Source organism: Chlorocebus sabaeus, chromosome 24 (genome assembly GCF_047675955.1).
Source record: "Chlorocebus sabaeus isolate Y175 chromosome 24, mChlSab1.0.hap1, whole genome shotgun sequence".
Classification (NCBI taxonomy): Eukaryota; Metazoa; Chordata; class Mammalia; order Primates; family Cercopithecidae; genus Chlorocebus; species Chlorocebus sabaeus.
Window position 1 is genome coordinate 28450545 of NC_132927.1, and position 19149 is coordinate 28469693.

General features: G+C 36.3%; 1 protein-coding gene across 1 annotated transcript; it reads left to right on the plus strand.

The window, feature by feature from the left end:
- Window positions 1–4082: 4082 nt before the first annotated feature.
- Window positions 4083–19139, plus strand: RTRAF (RNA transcription, translation and transport factor). Its single transcript, XM_007986690.3, has 8 exons — window positions 4083–4260; window positions 5881–6005; window positions 8132–8231; window positions 12936–13022; window positions 14147–14235; window positions 16255–16323; window positions 18648–18696; window positions 18811–19139. The coding sequence occupies exons 1-8, from the start codon at window positions 4200–4202 to the stop codon at window positions 18963–18965; spliced, it is 735 nt and encodes a 244-aa protein (XP_007984881.1). The 5' UTR covers window positions 4083–4199; the 3' UTR covers window positions 18966–19139.
- The last annotated feature ends 10 nt before the right edge of the window (window positions 19140–19149 follow it).

Consider the following 19149-nt stretch of genomic DNA (forward strand, 5'->3'; position numbering starts at 1 on the left):
GGCTGTATTTTCCTCTGTGTTGTTTTCACTGTTCGGCAAGCGTTTCCTCTGCAGTATTAGATGTGGAAGGTGAATGCTTTATGCTGTTTGTATGACTACATAAATTCCTATTCATTCCTATTCCTTTTCTACCAATAAAATTGAGTTCTACTGCCCTGCCATTTTGCTTTTAATGCTAAATCATGAAATTCCAGAGCCTGACCTTAAAAAGAAGCAAGTTTTCATATTTAACATAAAGAGTCTTAGAAAGAGATGAAGGACATGTTCTCTCATCGGGAGGCTCCCCCAGGGAGAGAGCCCTTTCTGCATTATACAACTTGTTTCAAAAATTCTGGTTTCATGGGGTGTTCAATTGATAACATTCATTAGAATATAAAACCCGTTTTTCTGTGCACTGTAGAGACTTTTGTGGCTATTCCTGATTATTACCAACTTGTTCTGTTCACTGTTTTTGGAAGACCAATTTGAACAAAGGCTTCTAGTAAAACTGCTAAGACTTTAAAAGATGTTACAAGTTGTGAAACTGTCCTTCAAAGAGCAACTTGTACCTCTGACTGGTTGCCTTTCTTGATAATGTGTTGCCCTGGCAATACCATTGAAATGGCCACCTCTACATTTCTGAAACCATATATTTCCTTGCAAATATTTTAGGTTTTCTGATTCATGTGGTCTATGTTGCATTTATTCAACTCTGCCTTGTAGCACCAAAGCAGTCAGTTAGCAAATGGGCATGGCTGTGTTCCAATACAACTTTATTTATGGACACTGAAATCTGAATTTTATGTAGCTTTCACATGTCATAAAATATTATTCTTCTTTTGATGTTTCAACCATTTAAAAATATAAAAACCATTCTTATCTTGCTTTTTTTTTTTGAGTACTCTATCTAGAAATCTCTTTCCCCATATATTTGTGTGGCTAATTTCCTTACCTCCTTTTAGCACTTCCTTATACTTTGCTGTCTCAATGAGGCCCAACCTGACCATCTTGTCTAAAACTGCAACACCTATTATATCCTACTTTCTCCACTATCCTTACCCCTATTTCTTACCCCCCTTACCTTGTTGTAATTTTCCTACAGTACTTAGAACCTTCTGAATAGTAAATAATGTATTTATTTATTATTGTACTGTTTGTCTTCCTTTGCCCAATGATAAGCTCCCTGAGGTCAAGGATTGGTGTGTTTAAGTTCTCAGATGCCTCCAAAATCCCTACAAGATTGCCTGGCATATAACTGACACTCTAAACACTTTATTGAACAATTCAACAGATGAATTAATGGCCTATCAAACCTATGATCAACTATTAGATTGGAGTTCAGGTCATTTGATAATAAAAGTTGGTTTCCAAATCCTTCTACCAAAAAGACGCATGCATTCTCATGTTCATCGAGACATGGAGTCAACCTAGATGCCCATCAAAGGCTGACTGGATAAAGAAAATATGGTACATATACCCCACGGAATACTATGCAGCCATAAAAAGAACAAATATTATGTCCAAATTTGCAGCAATATGGATGCAGCTGGAGGCCATTATCCTAAGCAAATTAACACAGGAACAGACTACCAAATACCACAAGTTCTCACTTATAAGTAGGAGCTAAACACTGGGTACTCATGAAAACACACACACACAAAAGTTGCTTTCCTTTTCTTGAAGTATACAGAGGGCTTTGTCTTCAGAAATGGAATTATGTAAGATTCACTTACTGTTGGACACTCCATTCAGCATAGGCCAAAGAACTCCTTCAAATTCAGGGGAAAAAAAAGATAACTGGGTTTTAACATAAAAAATGGATTAATATTTGTAATATGTTATACTTCTTTTCCAAAATTTGCTTTATTCTCTGTTCAAGTCTGATGGGTCCCTTTGGCATTCTGCATTGTCAGAATCTTCCTCTGACCTCCCCATTCCTCGTGATGGCCAGGGCTGATGACCAGGGACAGTCTTAAGTTGCTGACAATGGGGACCCTGAAGTAGAAAGACTAGGCCAGGAGTAAACAACTTCATTTTTTGCATTGAAAGGTCAATTTCAGAAAACAAATGGTAAGAGACTTTTTCCTTATTTTTTTTTAAAGAAATTCATTGTCTGCAATTGTGTTTTTCCCCCTTTTTAATTTATTATTTGTATGTAAGTACTTATTATTTTCCCTTCCTTGATTGGTTCATTTTTTTTGATTTTTTGGTTAGTATTTCATTAATTATACAATTAGCATGCACCACAATATGAGACCTGCATCGTTGATCAAATTTTGTTGGAACTGAGACACTCTTGAACTGGTTTTCTTGATTCACTCTGTAAGTATCTTAATTGAAAAATATAGACTATCTTACAGTGCCCCCTTAAAACTAAAGCTGTATTCTGGCCTCTGTACTTCTTTTTATTACTATTATTTTTGAGATGGGGTCTTGCATGTTGCCCAGGTTGGCACCATCATGCCTCAACCTTGCAGGCTCAAGTGATCCTCCCACCTCAGCCTCCCAAGTAGCCGGGTCCACAGCACGCACTAGCATGCCCAGCTAATTTTTCCTTTTTTCTTTCTTTCTTTCTTTCTTTTTTTTTTTTTTTTTTTTTTTAAGTTTTAGTTTTAGTAGAGACAAAGTCTCACTATGTTGCCTAGGCTGGTCTCAAACTCTTGGGCTTGAACTATCCTCCCACCTCAGCCTCCCAAAATGCTGGGACTATAGGCATGAGCCTCTGCACCCGGCCTGCACTTCTTTGTAGTACATTTTATACTTCTTGTAATTCACTTACCCTTTCTAACTCTAGATTATAAGTATTTATTTACACATCTATGTTTGTCATTATACTTAAATTTCCTGAAAATAGAGACTGTAGTTTACTCATTTGTATACTCCACAGATCCTAAGTGTTTAATTAAAATCTGTTGAAATGAAATGAAACATACATAGTTGGCTTACCCTCAAGAATTTCAATAGCTTCCCTTAGCTTGCCATGAGAGGCTTGTCCTAATCAGACCCCTGCCTTTGTCTATAGTCTTATTAGCTGTCATTCCCTCTCACCCTCAGCCCCTACAAGCTCTAGTCCCTCTGGGCCATGCTGTTGCTCATTTCCTGCTTTATACATCCTCTTCCCTCAAACTAGGTTACCCTTTTGACTGCATGGTGAATGCCTCACCATCCTCAAGCCTTAGTTTATACTTATCTATTTATTGTTTCCCTCATTAGCCTTTTAAACTCCATGAAAGTAGGGGCCTGGTCTGTCTTGTTCACTGCCCTCTCTCCACTGTCTGAAAAGCAAGTAGAGACTGGATCAGGAAAGATCTTAAATACAATATAGAGTTTTGATTATTTCTAGGAGGTAACCAGGAATCACTAAAACATAAGCAGAGAAAGTTATGGACAGGTTTTTGCTTTAGAAAAATCTCTGTCATTGCTGTGTAGGGGAATGGTGTGGAGAAAGCAGGACTGGCCCTAAGAAATCAATCAGATAATTAGAGTAAGCAAAAGTGATGAGGGTCTGATTTGTGGCTGTATCAGTGGGGTCCGGAAGGAGGTGAGGGATTTGAGAGTTAGGAGAGAATGGCAGGAATTGGTGACCTAGTGGATGCTGTGACCGAGGGTGAAGGGGAGTGAGGGACGGGAGTGAGGGACGATCTCGGCTTCAGATTTCACTCTGGCTGAGGATATCTGGAACGATCGCATCGTATTAACAGTTGTATGTGTACCTGTGGATCACTCCCAACTAGTCTGAGAGCATCTTACTACAGGGACTTTGCTTTGTCGTCTTTGTATTAGAAGAGCACCTATTATGTAGGAGGAGTAATGAATGAATGCACTCAAAACACTAAACAGTAATTCTGTAATCCAACGGGAGGTACAGCGAATACTAAAAGCCTACATATACTATTCTCTGCATGCTATAGCAAGAAAGGAAGGAAAGTGGCTTCCCAGTGGTTTTCTGCCTAGTGTACAACCAGGAAGCTGACAATAAAGTTTATTTGAGCGTCGACGTGCGCCGACGTGGCCCCGCCTCCCCAGTCGGAGTCTCGATTGGTGGGCATTTGCCGGCGGCCACCGCTTTTAAGCTACGATTGGCGGAAGCCGCCGTCATTTCGGAGCGTCCAAGCGCCAGCCCGCCCTCTCGCCGCGTCGCCGGTGCCTGCGCCGCCCGCTCCACCTCGCTTCTTCTCTCCCGGCCGAGGCCCGGGGGACCAGAGCGAGAAGCGGGGACCATGTTCCGACGCAAGTTGACGGCTCTCGACTACCACAACCCCGCCGGCTTCAACTGCAAAGGTGAGGCGACGGCCGCGGGCCGGCCGGGTGTCCCTGACCTGGGCGGCGGTCCCAGCCTCAGTGCCCCTACCCCTCCTCCCCGTCGGGACCCTCGGCGGCCTGGTTTCCGCCGCCGGCCTTCGGGCCCCTCTCCTCTGGGTCGCCACGCACCTCGGCTCTTCGCCGCCCCTTCCCGGCTTCAAAGCCCTCTCACCTACTCCTGTCTCAGCATGTTACTTTCTGCACTTGCTTAACTCCAAACACTATGTAACTAGCTTCTCAGCACATAAAAGGAAGAGCATTCGTCTTTCTCACTCACTATTCAACTCCATGGTTCCCTGGGTAATTAGGCAATACCTTGAGCACCTGCTAATAATGGGCCAGCGCGGTGCTGGATGCTGAGGAAGGTGCTAACTTGAAGACTAGCTCACTGCCTGCCAGGAGCTAAAGGGTCGAGGGGTGGAAGCAGTCAGAACCCACTGAGCAGTTTGAGACAGTACACAATGAAGTCAGGACAGATCACAGTGGGAGGGTAAGCGCGTGTAGTAACAGGCTAGTTGTGTTGTGTGGTCTTGCAAAAAAAAGTTAACAGCAGATGAATGGGAAGGTTGAATTGTAAATACAAAGGTATTTGGGATTTTACAGCATTAGAATTTTAAAAAGTAATAACGTTGCTACTCACTGTACAAAACTACTGCCCACCACTACTCATTTGCTTTGTATAGTTCTGGCCTGTGATAGACTGGTAAGTTTGAAAGTGATCAAGTGTAACTTGTGATACTCAGACCATTGTATAATTCTCAAGACCTTATAATGGAAGCTTGAATTTGACTCACAAATTGAAAATAATATCTAAGCAGGATGTCAGTGTTTTGTTGATCTCTTGTAGAAGCATATCAAATTATAATCTGTTGTTTTTCTACTTTAACAAAGTAACGGTGAAAATAGAGCCTTGTTCTGAATTGGAATCTTTGAGTCTCAATGTTCTTTTCTGTAAAATGGGATATTACCTACCTCAAAAGAGGTATGGGGAGGATTAAACAAAACAATGTATGCATTTAATGTGCAGTTAACATTACATGACAACAGTAGTCACAGTTTTTTGTCATTTAATTTCTTTTACTTTTGTTGTTTATTTTACCTTATTACTTTGCTATAAATTTAACCTTGCCCTGTCTCCCCTTTCTGTCTGCAAAGGAACTGGAATATTAATATTTAACACTTAAATAGCAAAACTATGTGCCAGGCACTGTTTTTATCCGTATTTATTTTATTTAAGAAACTTCTTAAATAAAACAACTTCTTTTAATCTTCATAATTCTATAGGTAAGTTCTGTTAGCAGCCTCATTTTGTAGCTGAAGAATCTGAGGCACAGAAAATGTGGGTGATTATCCCAAGTTCACACAACCAGTAAGTATCTGGACCCAGAATTTGAATTCAGGCCAGGATTTGAACAGATCATTGTTAATCTGTACTTTCAACTCCAGAATCTGTACTTTCAACTCCCTCTTTTGGTTTAATTAATGTAGTATTTTGAGGTTAAGAAAATTCCACAAGAACATATATCTGAACATATACTTGAGAAGGAGGTATTTTATATAGTGCTTCTAGTTATTTTATGTGATGTTTTTTTATTGCAGATGAAACAGAATTTAGAAACTTCATTGTTTGGCTTGAAGACCAGAAAATCAGACACTACAAGATTGAAGACAGAGGTAATTTAAGAAACATCCACAGCAGTGACTGGCCCAAGTTCTTTGAAAAGGTAATGAATTAGGAAGTAAAGTAAAAGTACAGAGACCTTGTCTGAAAATCATATGAAGATGAGTGTCAAATTACTTTCTTCTTTTAAGATAAAAGTGATAATGATCAGTGTTAGGAAAGCTGGATTTCAGGGATTTCGCTTTTTTATTAGATGCATCTTTTGCTTTTAGAGCAAATCATTTTATGTCTTCCTACCAGGCTTTCATTATTAGATAGAAATAGTTTTCTCTAGAAACATGAAGTTTCTTAAATAAATAATGATGTAAATATTTCACTTTCCCTTTATGGCCCAAATCAGAATGTTTGTCAAACTGAAAACGTAGCAATAATACAGTGCTATTTCTTATATTAAAAGAAGACATTGGCCAGGTGTGGTGGCTAACACCTATAATTCCAGCACTTTGGGAGGCTGAGGTGGCAGATCATTGGAGCCCAGGAGTTCTGACACCAGCCTGGGCAACCTGAGGAAACCCTGTCTCTACAGGAAAGTAGAAAGTTAACTGGGTGTGCTGGCACACACTTGTAATGTTAGCTAATTGGGAGGCTGAGGCACTCCACCACTGTGCTCCAGCCTGGGCGACAGAGTGACACCTTGTCTCAAAAAAAGATACCATTGACATGCTTGAAAACTAAGACTGTCATGTTTATGCTTATATTTAATGTAAACAGATATCCCTTGTTGTATACTAGAGAAATAGTCCTTAAAAGATCTCTGGTATATCATATTTTTGTTCCTCAAATCATTTTCCCATTGATTTCGTTTTAGTAACACTTTTGCATAAAAAAGAATTATCAGAATAAAAATCGGTTTACAGTGTCATTACTTACATTAAACATTTTTATCAGTTATATTTGATGAGTGAGATATTTTTCTTGAAAAAGGCTGTTTTTCATTTGCTAGAGCAGTGTGATTAGGTACTTTCTTCGTGGAATCAGTGATTTTATAAATTAGGGATTGTATAAATTACATCAGTGTTGTTAACCTTTCCATGTCTCAATTTTCTCACCAATAAGTGAGGGTAACAGTGGTACCTATCTCACAAGTGTGGCTTTGTTTTTAATGAGTAACTGTTCACAGAAGTCCCTGGCGCATAGCAAGTGTCATAAACTTATTACTACCAAGCCTCTATACTGCTACTATTAATACTACTGTATTCCTTTGCTCTTAGGAAATATTTTTAAATTTTTCAGTGAACTTAAAACTTCGAAATATATTTTTAGGATTTTATGTTTGTTTATATTACATTTTATAGTCTATTCATGTGTACAAGACAATACAGAATTCTACATGTAGAAAGGTATTTAGAGAATATAAAAAATTTTCCAGGCTGGGCATGGTGGCTCATGCCTATAATCCCAGCAGTTTGGGAAGCCAAGACGGGTGGATCACCTGAGGTCAGAAGTTCGAGACCAGGCTGGCCAACATGGCGAAACCCCGTCTCTACTAAAAACACAAAATTACCCAGGCGTGGTGGCTCATGTGTGTAATCCCAGCTGCTCAGGAGGCTGAGCCAGGAGAATCATTTGAACCCGCGAGGCAGAGGTTGCAGTGAGCCAAGATTGTGCCATTGCAATGTTGTATTACATATAATTAATGTTGCCTATAATACTATTATATGCAACATTTATTTGAATATACAGCTTCTGACATTTATTTAAATTACTTGGTTACAAAACCCTACATGTATGTTACATGGCTACTCTTTTGAGTGGCATTTCCATAATATGAAAGTTAAGATTTAGATAATGATTTATTGCATATCCTTTTTAAAGTTATCTTTTTTAGTTAATTGCTGTATGTATATTGAGACTAGGAATCAGAAAGCTTTGATTCTAGTCCCGGTTATAAGTTCTGTAACCCTTGGCAAGTGTCAATCTCTAGGCCTCAGCTTTCTCATCTATAAATGAGGAAGTTCTCATATTCTATTTTTTTTCTTTTTAAGATGGTACACTTAAATGTTCCCTTCTGTTGGGTTATATAATTGCATCAAAAGTGTAGTAATATAAATGTTATTTAAAAATTGTTAGGGATCCAAACTAAAGGTCTCTTTCAACTCTCCCATTCTTTTTTCTATGACTTTATGGTAATAATGAAACTGGTGATTTTTTTTTTCTTCTCCCTCACAGTATCTCAGAGATGTTAACTGTCCTTTCAAGATTCAAGATCGACAAGAAGCTATTGACTGGCTTCTTGGTTTAGCTGTTAGACTTGAATATGGAGATAATGGTACGTTTTGTGGGGAATGTGTCTTTTAAAGAGAGAGGAAAGATGGGAAAGGGAGTGTGAAAATGTAGGGAATTTAGCAGTTTGTTTTGTCTGATACTATTTTACCTTTGGATCATTCTTGTCACAAGTTAAAAGCACTTTTATTGTCTTTCATTGGTGTTTATATATTTCTTTTAGAATCTGGAAATGGTGCCCTCTGGAGAAGGCTAATTGTCTTCTCACAGAGTAACACTACTTTGATAATATGGTCTGCACCGTAGCCTTTCAAATTAAATTGTTAGTGTCCCCGAATTGATGGGACTTTGAAGCATTGTTGCAGCAGGTAATTTCTCAAAAGTCTGAAACATGTCTAATGCCAATATACGTTAATACTCTATAGGCCAGAATATGTTACTTATGTCTACTGTCTTATCATAGATACTCCTATGGTTGGAAGCTTCTGAATATTAGTACCTGTAGTAAAAACAATTTTTCTTTACACTTGCCTTTTCTCTTATTAGACCATTTCATTTTAGACCATTTCATTTTGAAAGGCCTGCCAGCATCTGAATGCAAGATTTGATTATCTTATCTGCATCCTCTGCATTTTGTGTTTTTTGGTTAGTTATAGTCCTCTTAATTATTTACTTTGGAAGCCTTTTTATATCTTGGCTTATCCCTTTCATCCTGCCTACACTGACCTTTTCTTATGTTTGTTGTATCTTCATTTCCATTGGCATAATCCTAATTCTGACTCTTGTCACTTTCTGCCAGGAGTATTGTAATATCTCCCATTAGTGTCACCTTCTGTTCTTAACTGCATAGCCAAGCAAGCTAACTTTCTGAAACGTAAATCTATTTTAGGATGCCACTTGCTCCTTGTTTCCAAAGAACAGTTCTAGTTACTTATTCATATTAATAAACATCATACATATTCATAAACACTAATTTCCCATTTTCTATAAAAAGAATTTTAAGCTCCTTAGCCTGGTAGTTATTGATGACTGATATCCAGCCAGTATTCACATCTTGATATCCCAGCTAAATTAGAATACTGTTTCCTGTTTATATCCCTTTTCCCCTTCCGTTTCTTTGTTCAAACTTATCACTTGGCTAATATACTGTTTCATTCTATCTCTACACATCTAAATCCTACCCATCTTTTTAAGATCCCTCTCATATGCTGTCGTATGTCTTAGCAGCAGTATAATTGCCCTCTGAACTTCCATAGCTTTTAACTCTATACCTTTTAAGTCATTAACCACTTTCCATTTTGCTTCTATGTCTTATTCGTCCCAGTAATTTGTAAGCTGATATTCAGCTTTGATTCCTGCATAGTACCTCTGTTAGCTTCCAATTGATGCTGTAGCAAATTACTACAAATTCAGTGACTAAAAACACAATTTATTATTTTAGAATGAGAAGGCTAACATTAGTCCCACTTGGTTCATGTCAAGTTGTCAGCAAGGTGGGTTCCTTTTGGAGGCTCTTAGGGGAATCAGTTTCTTTGCTTTTTTACCTTCTAGAGGCTGCCTGAATTCCTTGACTCTGGCCTCCTCTTCCGTCTTCAAGTCTAGCAGCATAGCATTTTCCAGTCTGACTCTGCTTCCATTTTCATAACTTTGTCTCTGACTCTGATCCTCCTGAGCCTACCTGGATAATCCAGGATAATCCCCCATCTCAAGATTCTTAATTTTATCATATTTGCAAATCTTGCCATGTAAGGTAACACATACACAGGTTCCGGATAGGGACATGGACATCTTGGGGGGTACAGGTCAATATTGTGTCTGTCACAGTACCTGATGTAGTTTCTTGCACACAACAAGTGCTTATCAATTTCAGTAATTATGTGGCAAATGCAATATATGTGAGTGTTTACATACACTGATTTGGAGCGTCAGCTAGTTTTTTGCTGGTGCCTCATACTTAAATTTCAGAAGCCTTATGGCAAAAATCTTAAGGAAAGCTCAATTTGAGACTTCATTTACTTTTCCATTTAGTAACAAGTTTTCCATTAAAAAAAACTTGTTTTTCTTATTTTGGAAAATATATGTATTCATAAGCCTTGTGGCTTTAGTGTAGTATACATTTTAGGGCGTTTAACAAGGTCTTTTTATCTACCCTGCTCTGGATTGGTAGGAACTGTATATGAGCCGATTTGTAGCTTATCAAAAGTGTTTTTCAGTTATTCCCAAATTCTTACATCTGAGATTATGTTCTATTTGTTCCATTTTTATAAACTGTTAACCTTCAATGGTAGATGCATATGGTCATGTATACCTACAGTTGACTTAAGTACATGTATTTCTCAGTAATAGCATGTTCTTTTAGTGAATAAAAGAAGCTTGTGTGTGAAATGTAAATTTTTCAATATTGAAAAAGGCAGTCAACATATAGTTGAAGGTGAATGGTATCAAAGTGTATTAAAAGTCTAAGCTAGAAAACAAGTTTCATTTATTAAAATTCAGAATTGCAAAAACAGACTTGAAAATTTGTCATATAATACTGTCTCCAATCAGTAGGAGGTGCTGATGTTCTTTTGTGGTTTTACATTGATATGTTGCCTCCTTGACTTTCAAGTTACTTATTTTAAAATTTGCTGAAACCATTGTGAGTTTTTATTGTTTGTGCTCTACTACTTTTTGAAGCCTTCTGGTAGCTTGTCAACATGATTAATAACTGAAATTTTTTAAATATATAATTTCAGATGTATAGAAAAATTACAAAATAGTACAAAGATTTTCATATACCTCAAGTCCACAAATGTAACATTTTACCTCATTTGCTTCATCTTTCTGTCTACACAGAGACACACACATCATTTTTTTCTAAACCATTTGATAGTAAGTTGTAGATGATTCCTTTTTACTCTTAAACACTTTAAAACACATTTCCTAAAAACAACTTTGTCTTATATAACCACAGTACAGTGATCAAAATCAGGAAGCTATCTTTGATACACTACTATTATTTATTCACGTTTTACCAAACCCCCACTTCTCTCAACAGAAAAAAACAACCCAGAACAATCCTGGATTATGCACTGCATTTAGTTTTTACATCTCTCTTAGTATATTAAAATCTGGAACAGTTCCTGTCTTTATTTGTGCTTCATGACCCTGACATTTATTTTGTAGAGTGTCCCTCATTTGGATTTATATGATGTTTCCTCATTAGATCTGGGGTTTATACTTTTGTTAGGAATAATACAGAAGTGATGTGTTCTTTTTAGTGCATCATATTAGGAGATATGTGGTAGTGATATGTGCCTTTACTAGTTATGTTACTTTGATCACTGGGTTACGGTTTCTCCAGTGTAAAGTTACTGTTTTCCTCTTTGTAATAAATATATCTTGTGGGGAGGTACTTTGAGACTATATCAATTATGTTTTTGCTCCTCAAATTTCCCCTAGTTTTAGCAACCATATGATGATTCTTGCCTGCATCATTTATTATGTTGATCATCGACAAAGAGGTGTTTTTCTAATTTCATCATTTTTTTCTACATTTATTTGTTGGCTTTCTCCTGTAAGTTTTCCCATCTCTAATTTACTTGTTTGTTTAAATCAGTGTAGATACATAGATTCTTATTTTACTCAATGGATTATAATCCTTTCTGTCATCATGTACTTTGCTGTTTATATACTGCTCCAGATTTGGCCAGTGGAAGCCTTTTTAACTCTCACTTAAATTGTATACTTTTATTTTTTCCTCATTTCATTAACAGATCACGTAAGCACTCTATAGCCTAAGATGCCATTTTGAACATTAAGTTTAGTGAATTATTAATAAGTGTTATTTTTGAATTCCTTTTAAGTATTTTTCAAATGAAAATAATAAAATCTACCTTTGGAATTCTGAATATCAAGTTTCCATGAAATAAGTTGGAGGTTTGTATATGATGGTGTATTTGATGTATTTGTTTTTGGAAAGCAAGGTTTTTGGATTTTATATACAGCATTCAAAAGAAGATGGGGGGAAGCATACTTTTTAATGAGTTTCTATTTAATCTTACATAACCTATACTTAACCCTTCTCCCATTCTTCTACCCCAGATTTCAGAGGAAGCTGTAAAAGCAGATTTTTACCTTCCTAAAATTTACATGTTTGAAATGATTGCCTTTAGGAATGTGAATGAAAAGATATTTGTGTCACATAGTCCAGTAATTGCTTTAGCTTAATCACAAAGATAGTTACATTGTCTTTTTACATTTTCTATAGCAAAAATTAAGTTTGAATGAGTTGTTTTATACTTATACAGGTTAAGCATCCCTAATCCGAAAATCTGAAATCCTAAATGCTCCAAAATCTAAAACTTTTTGAGCACCGACGTGAGGACACAAGTAGAAATTTCCACACATAAGCACTTAACACAAACTTTGTTTCATGCACAAAATTATTAAAAATATTGTATGAAATTACCTTCAGGCTATGTGTATAGGTTGCACATTGAACATAAAAATGAATTTTGTGTTTAGACTTCGGTCCTATCCCCAGGAAAACCCATTTTATGTATGCAGATAATCCAAAGTCTGAAAAAATTAAAAATTGGAAATTATTGGCATTTCCAATAAGGGATACTCAAATCCAAAGTCTGAAAAAATTAAAAATTGGAAATTACTCAACCTGTAATCAGTTTGGCTCAGTTAAATTTGGTAAATAGCAGTAGTCATTTTACCTTGAGTTGCAGTTCTACAAGTTATATTTTTGCCTTTTTTATAGCTGAAAAATACAAGGATTTAGTACCTGATAATTCAAAAACTGCTGACAATGCAACTAAAAATGCAGAACCATTGATCAATTTGGATGGTGAGTATATAAATGCATAACATTGAACATCAACATTTTTGATTTCTTAAATGTTTTTTACTTTGAAGAATGAAGTCCACGTTTACCTGGTTTTAGTAAATTAGGAAGGATCCATGCAGACAGCATTTATGTTGACATTTTATTCTCTATAATGTTTTTATAATGTGCTTTCTCCTTTCCCTTGCATTTGAATATCTGAATGTTAATTTGATTTGCTTCTAGTAATTTGGAGTTTTGATTTGTATAATCATGGGGGTCATTGTTTGCCTTTTTGAATGTATAAATTTCTTTTAATCCAATGACTATGAGACAAGTGGTAAAATTTTCCATTGTTTTAAGTCCCGGATGTCTTTTAGTAATTTCCCTTTTTAAAAGTATGAAGAATCTAATTACCTAAATTAGGATATGTAAAATATTCGTTCACTGCCTTATTCATTGTGACCTATAATTTAAGAGTTAACCCTTTCGAATGAGTGAGCCTCTTAGACACTCCAGAGCCGCTGCTTAGAGAGAAGGTTTTGGGAAAACTATCCATTGAAGGGATCTATGTACTAAAATTAATGGCCTTGGGAATAAATGTTAATTAAAAATGCTGCATAATTTAGCCTTGCAGAAAAAGTTACAGGACAAATATAATGTGAGTTAAATTACTCATTTATTGGATTATTCAGTTTGGCTGATGCAATACAGATACTTCTTGACTTAGGATGAGATCATGTCGCAAAGTCGAAAATACCGTAAGTCAAAAATGCATTTAATACCCCAAAAGACCCATTGTAAAGTTGAAAAATTGTAGCTGGAACCACTGTAAGTTCAGATTTTCCTCATCTTGCACTAGGGTTACATCCCATCCCACTGAACTCATTGTAAGGTCAAAAAATTACAAGTCTAACCATCCTAAGTTGGGGACCATCTCATATAGTAATAGGAAAACCGTTTTATCCTACCAATTTAATTGTTGATAGTCTACAGGGCTTTGTTTTTTCTCTTGTGAGTAGCAGTTTTAAAAACTAAGAGATTTGTTGTTACCGAAAAGTTAAAACTGTTTTTGTATGTTCACAAATACGTCTTTAATTATACGTTTGCAGAGTTGTAAGTTTTTGTTTGTTTTTAATCTTTTATAGTAAATAATCCTGACTTTAAGGCTGGTGTGATGGCTTTGGCTAACCTGCTTCAGATTCAGCGTCATGATGATTACCTGGTAATGCTTAAGGTCAGCTTCATGTTCTTGATTCTTGACAGAAACTGTGCACAGAGAAAAATATATTTTCTAAATATTAACTCGATATTAAAATTATGGTTGAAAGACTAAAATACACAGAAGAATATGAGACATAAAGCAGATTTCATGGTTTTATCTGATTTGGATTGTCTGTTTTCTGCCTGCACTATGCTAAATCCTTTGCAAAGATGTTCTCATTCAATCCTGTCAGCAATCCTAGAGACAGCTGCGAATATCTTTTTAAAAATGTGTATCATATGAAGAAACTGAGACTCAATGTCTAAGATGACACAAAAAATGACAGAGCCAGGATTTTAAGCACTGTAACCCTGTGGTCCATTGTTTTTCCCACATTATCCTACTTCCATTTAGTTAGTCTTTTTAATGATTCATGGTCCGCATTTGTTAAGATGGTAGAAAATGCCAAATGAGTAATGGTGAATTTGGTCAAAAATATATAACCCCAAAATCTCTTTGAGAAATGAATCTTTCTGTCCCCAGTGCTAGATAGGCCACTCAGTTCATAACTATACTTCAGGGATCCCAGTAATCTGAAAGAGGTCTCTTGTTTCTGAGAGAAATCATAAACTTCAGAAGATTTATTCCTAGTAATCGTGAAAGTACAGTGGTGTGGATCAAGGGAGTGGTACTTAAGATGCCAGACCTGGAAATTATTTTAGAAATTATTATTGATTTTACAAGAGATTAAAAGCTTTTAGACGTTGTGCATGTAAACTACTTTGTGATAAGTTGAATAATTACATTTCACTCTACCCAAGAGATTAAGCCATAACTTACCATGCTTTTTAGATTTTTATGTATTAAATGTCAGTTTTAACAAGACTATTTTATTCCTAAGTTATTAAAATTTTCTATACTGAATCTGAATGTTAATTTGGATTTTCTCAATCCAGATTGCATGTCAAAAGACAAAAATGTTTTTAGTGAAATTTAGCTATTTCAAAGGCTTGTTCTTTATTCTGACAATTATGTAAATTGCCTTGGAACTGTTCTATAGTGATCATGTCAGTTTTAATCATAAAGTGAGAGGAGAGTCAGACAATGCATAGCTTATTTGGGGTGCTTTTGTTAGACTTCAAAACCCAAGGGGATAAAGTATAAATCAACTACAATAAAATGCTATAAAATTCTAGTCCTAGCTGCACATTTGTCCCTTTTGAGTTACTTTAAGAGGCACTGAAACAGTAACATAATATAGAAAACATCTTAGTACATTTGCCAAGTACAAGAATCAGTATATTAACTGGCCCCAGACTATTTAATAACGTCTGCAGTCACTGTTAAACATTGTTTGAGTTCTCTTTTTCAAAGATAACATTTGGTTTTTTATTTAAAAATTATAGTTTGTTTTCACACTGATTTTTGAGTTGTAATTGTCATCTCCCTAATTAAGATTCCATTTTTTTTAAATTTGATTTTTAAGTGTGTATGGATGCTTGCATGCATGCCTACCATAATGAAGTGCCTTGGTGATGAAAACCACCAATGGTGTCCTTTGAAAGGTATGAAAATATTTTACTAGAGTGAAGTGATAAAAGCAAAGTGTAAGACAGTATGTATGATTTGCTACCCTTTGTGCCAAAAATGTGTATTCGTGCTAAGCATGCTTGTCATTTCACACTTTTGGCGAGGGTAAGGAATGTGTAGGGGATCGCAAGGCTCAGGAGTAGGAAGGAGACCTACTTTTTACCATGTATCTTGCTGTATTTAAAGTTGTTTTTTACCAGGCATGTGAATTACCTATTCAAAAAATGGTTTTAATTGTTGCAGGCACCACTCAACATTATTAAAATACTAGAAGCGTGAAAGGTTACATTATATTAGTGGTTGATTTTTTTTTTTTTATTTTTAATTTATTGGAGAGTTTATTAATGAACTTAGGTAATTCTAACTTCATGAAACTTAGCATCCTTATTCTCTGGGCTCATAGAAGTAAAGGATGACAGGCACACAGCCTATAAAAAGTAAAAATATTTTTGGGTTTCTTAGGCAATTCGAATTTTGGTTCAGGAGCGCCTGACACAGGATGCAGTTGCTAAGGCAAATCAAACAAAAGAGGTATGTTTCTATAAATCCTAAATAAGTTGTTAATGAACATTTCTTCTGGTATTGCCATGATTTAAACTTTGCATGTATCTGTTTAAGATATCCATTCTACATTGGAACAACTTAAAGGATAGCTTACTTCAGTGCTTCCTAAAGCAAATGGAATGTATTCAGTGCCTAGGGGGTCATTTTTGAGTGAAAAATCAAACTTCGCTGAAGTTCCTCTCACTTTGTATCTTAAAAAAGCTACAAGTAGCTCATTCACAGTCCACAAATTATGTCTGTGGCCTGTTGAAGTTAAATTAAAAGGATTTACCCGTATGAAACTTACTGGATTATTTTGACTCATGCTGGAGAAGAAGGAACACACCTCACTACAAATTACTTTTCTTTTTCCATATAAATTCTATCCTTGCTTTTATTTCTTCAGAGTAAATTGTTTTATTCAATTTCCTGGCATAAAACATGATAAAGTAATTTGGCTAAGGTCACCTAGTTGGTAAGTGATTGAGCTCAGGCAGTCTGATGTGAGAGCCTGTGCTCTTATGGTAGGTGGGGAGAAGGGTCCATGTGTGGATGTCTGCATGAGCTTGTCAGTCTGCCCAAGTGAAGGGACAGGGGGTTCTGTTGGAGTATAAGGTTCAAGGTACAGGAGACTGAAATAGTATCTTTCAGTCCTACCTTGTAGGCTGAGAAAGCTATATCCCATGACTACCTTCCCGTTCAAGAGAAAATATGGAATGTTTTTATATTATATCAGAAATCCATGTATGCCTAAAGTTTCACTGGCTGTGCAGCGGTAGAGAGACTGTCCTCAGGTCAGCAGCAGCATCTGATAACACCTCCCTCCTGCAGCAGTGATTGTAGTTGTAGTGAATGCCTTGGGCACAACTATGTTGTTTGTCTTCCCTGCACCCCTCCCCCATCTCCCAATGTCTTTTGTCCTCCAGCCCCTTTAGGCAGGCCCAGCAGTGTTAAAAGGTTACTAATGCCAGGGCAGCATCTCTGAAAGACACAATTTTCTTTTAAAAGTTCTTATTAGCTCGTTATATATGAATCGGGCCACTGGAAGTTGGATTAAAGATCAGCTCATTTCACCACATTATAGAACAGACAGTAAATTGTTCTGGCGTAATAAAGTCATTCATTCATTCATTCAACAAAACTATGTCTGCTTTGGAAGGCAGCATAAGGCTTAGCCAAATCTCTTTGCTCTTGTTTGTAAAGTAAAATTTAGTTTTATTTTTAATGCTCCACATTTTAATTTTGGTGTCATCTCAAAAGATACCAACCTATAACAATTTAGTGGAGTTCCTATAGTTTAGTGTACTTGTAACCATTTATAACTAGTATTTGAGGCATCTGGTAGTTTTCAGGGGTAGCGTGGTGGCCTGTTGGCAGACAAAGGAGAAAAAATGGAGCCTCTGGTACTAGATGAACATATAAAGCCATTCAGTACAATTCTGCTCTTTAATTTTGTTCACTTGTGCTTTCATACCCATTGGTTTCTTCACAATCTGTTAGCTGTTTTAAAGCAGATAGAGCCTAGGTAGATTTACATTACTAGATAAGGCAAGAATTGAGCAGCAACTAAAGCATTTGAATAGTAACAGGTTGTAACATTGAAAGTATAGGTAGTGTGTGTGTTTCTTGGCAATGATTTTATATAATCAGCAGGAAGTACAGACTGCCTGTCCTCATTTTAGAGATTTGTTTCTGTGAAGTTTGGCAGCACAGAATGGCATCATCATAGTCACCATCTTTAGTATGTCCATAGGTGCTGAGTGGTTTAGTTTTTCATTTTCCTAGACTGTTTCAAAGTAACTTTCAAGTCAACTCTTGAAAGTTAAATTATACCTAAATCTTGGTAAACACCATGCTGGCTGAAAAAATACATATTTTAGATATGTTTGTACAATTTGTAAAGACAAATTAATGTGCTCAGAAATGGAATATAAGGTACTATTTTTGCCCTTCATACTGTTGCTTACAGTTACCAAAATAAGACAGTAACAGCCCTGCTCAACTCACCTTCCACAGCAGTAATGACAAGGCACTGCTGCAATAAGGATATATTATTTTGTATGCCTGGTCTAAAGGATTGGATGAGCTATAGAGCTTCCTGGTACATTTAAAGCTAATTTTTATCCCCTAACCGGTTGAAATAGGGAAAACTCGCTAATCACAAGGCAAATATAAACAAAATTCTTAGTTCCCTTACCCATGCAGCTAAAAGAGTTAAGACACCAGAATAGCTAGGTGGTTTTCAGTTTCAGATGAGAAAAGGATGCTGTTCTTAACCATAAATACTCTCATTTTGTCTTTTTTTTTAAAAGGGCTTGCCTGTTGCTTTAGACAAACATATTCTTGGTTTTGATACAGGAGGTAAGTGATTTTAAATTCAAACTATATTTTAGAGACCTAATACTTGGGGGGGAAGTAAATGGCCTTAAATACAAAAATTAAGTATTGAAGCAGTGTTCTTTTCTCATAAAACAGATGCAGTTCTTAATGAAGCTGCTCAAATTCTGCGATTGCTGCACATAGAAGAGCTCAGAGAGCTACAGACAAAAATCAATGAAGCCATAGTAGCTGTTCAGGCAATTATTGCTGATCCAAAGACAGACCACAGACTGGGAAAAGTTGGAAGATGAACACTTTAGGACTTCAGCTTCTCACCAACTTAGTACAATTGGGAACCATACACTTCTGGCATGTTTGGAAATCAAAATGTCACATTCTCGGGGGAGGAAGCCCAGAAAATTGGGTATGTTCTAGAGATTTACCACCATTGCTTTTTTTCTTTAATAAAGTTTAGGAAAGTAGAATTTTTATTAT

Coding starts and splice junctions, on each gene's coding strand:
- RTRAF (XM_007986690.3), top strand. CDS start 4,200: ATGTTCCGACGCAAGTTGACGGCTCTCGACTACCACAACCCCGCCGGC. Junction 8,232..12,935: donor ACTTGAATATGGAGATAATG/GTACGTTTTGTG, acceptor CCTTTTTTATAG/CTGAAAAATACAAGGATTTA. Junction 14,236..16,254: donor ATTACCTGGTAATGCTTAAG/GTCAGCTTCATG, acceptor TGGGTTTCTTAG/GCAATTCGAATTTTGGTTCA.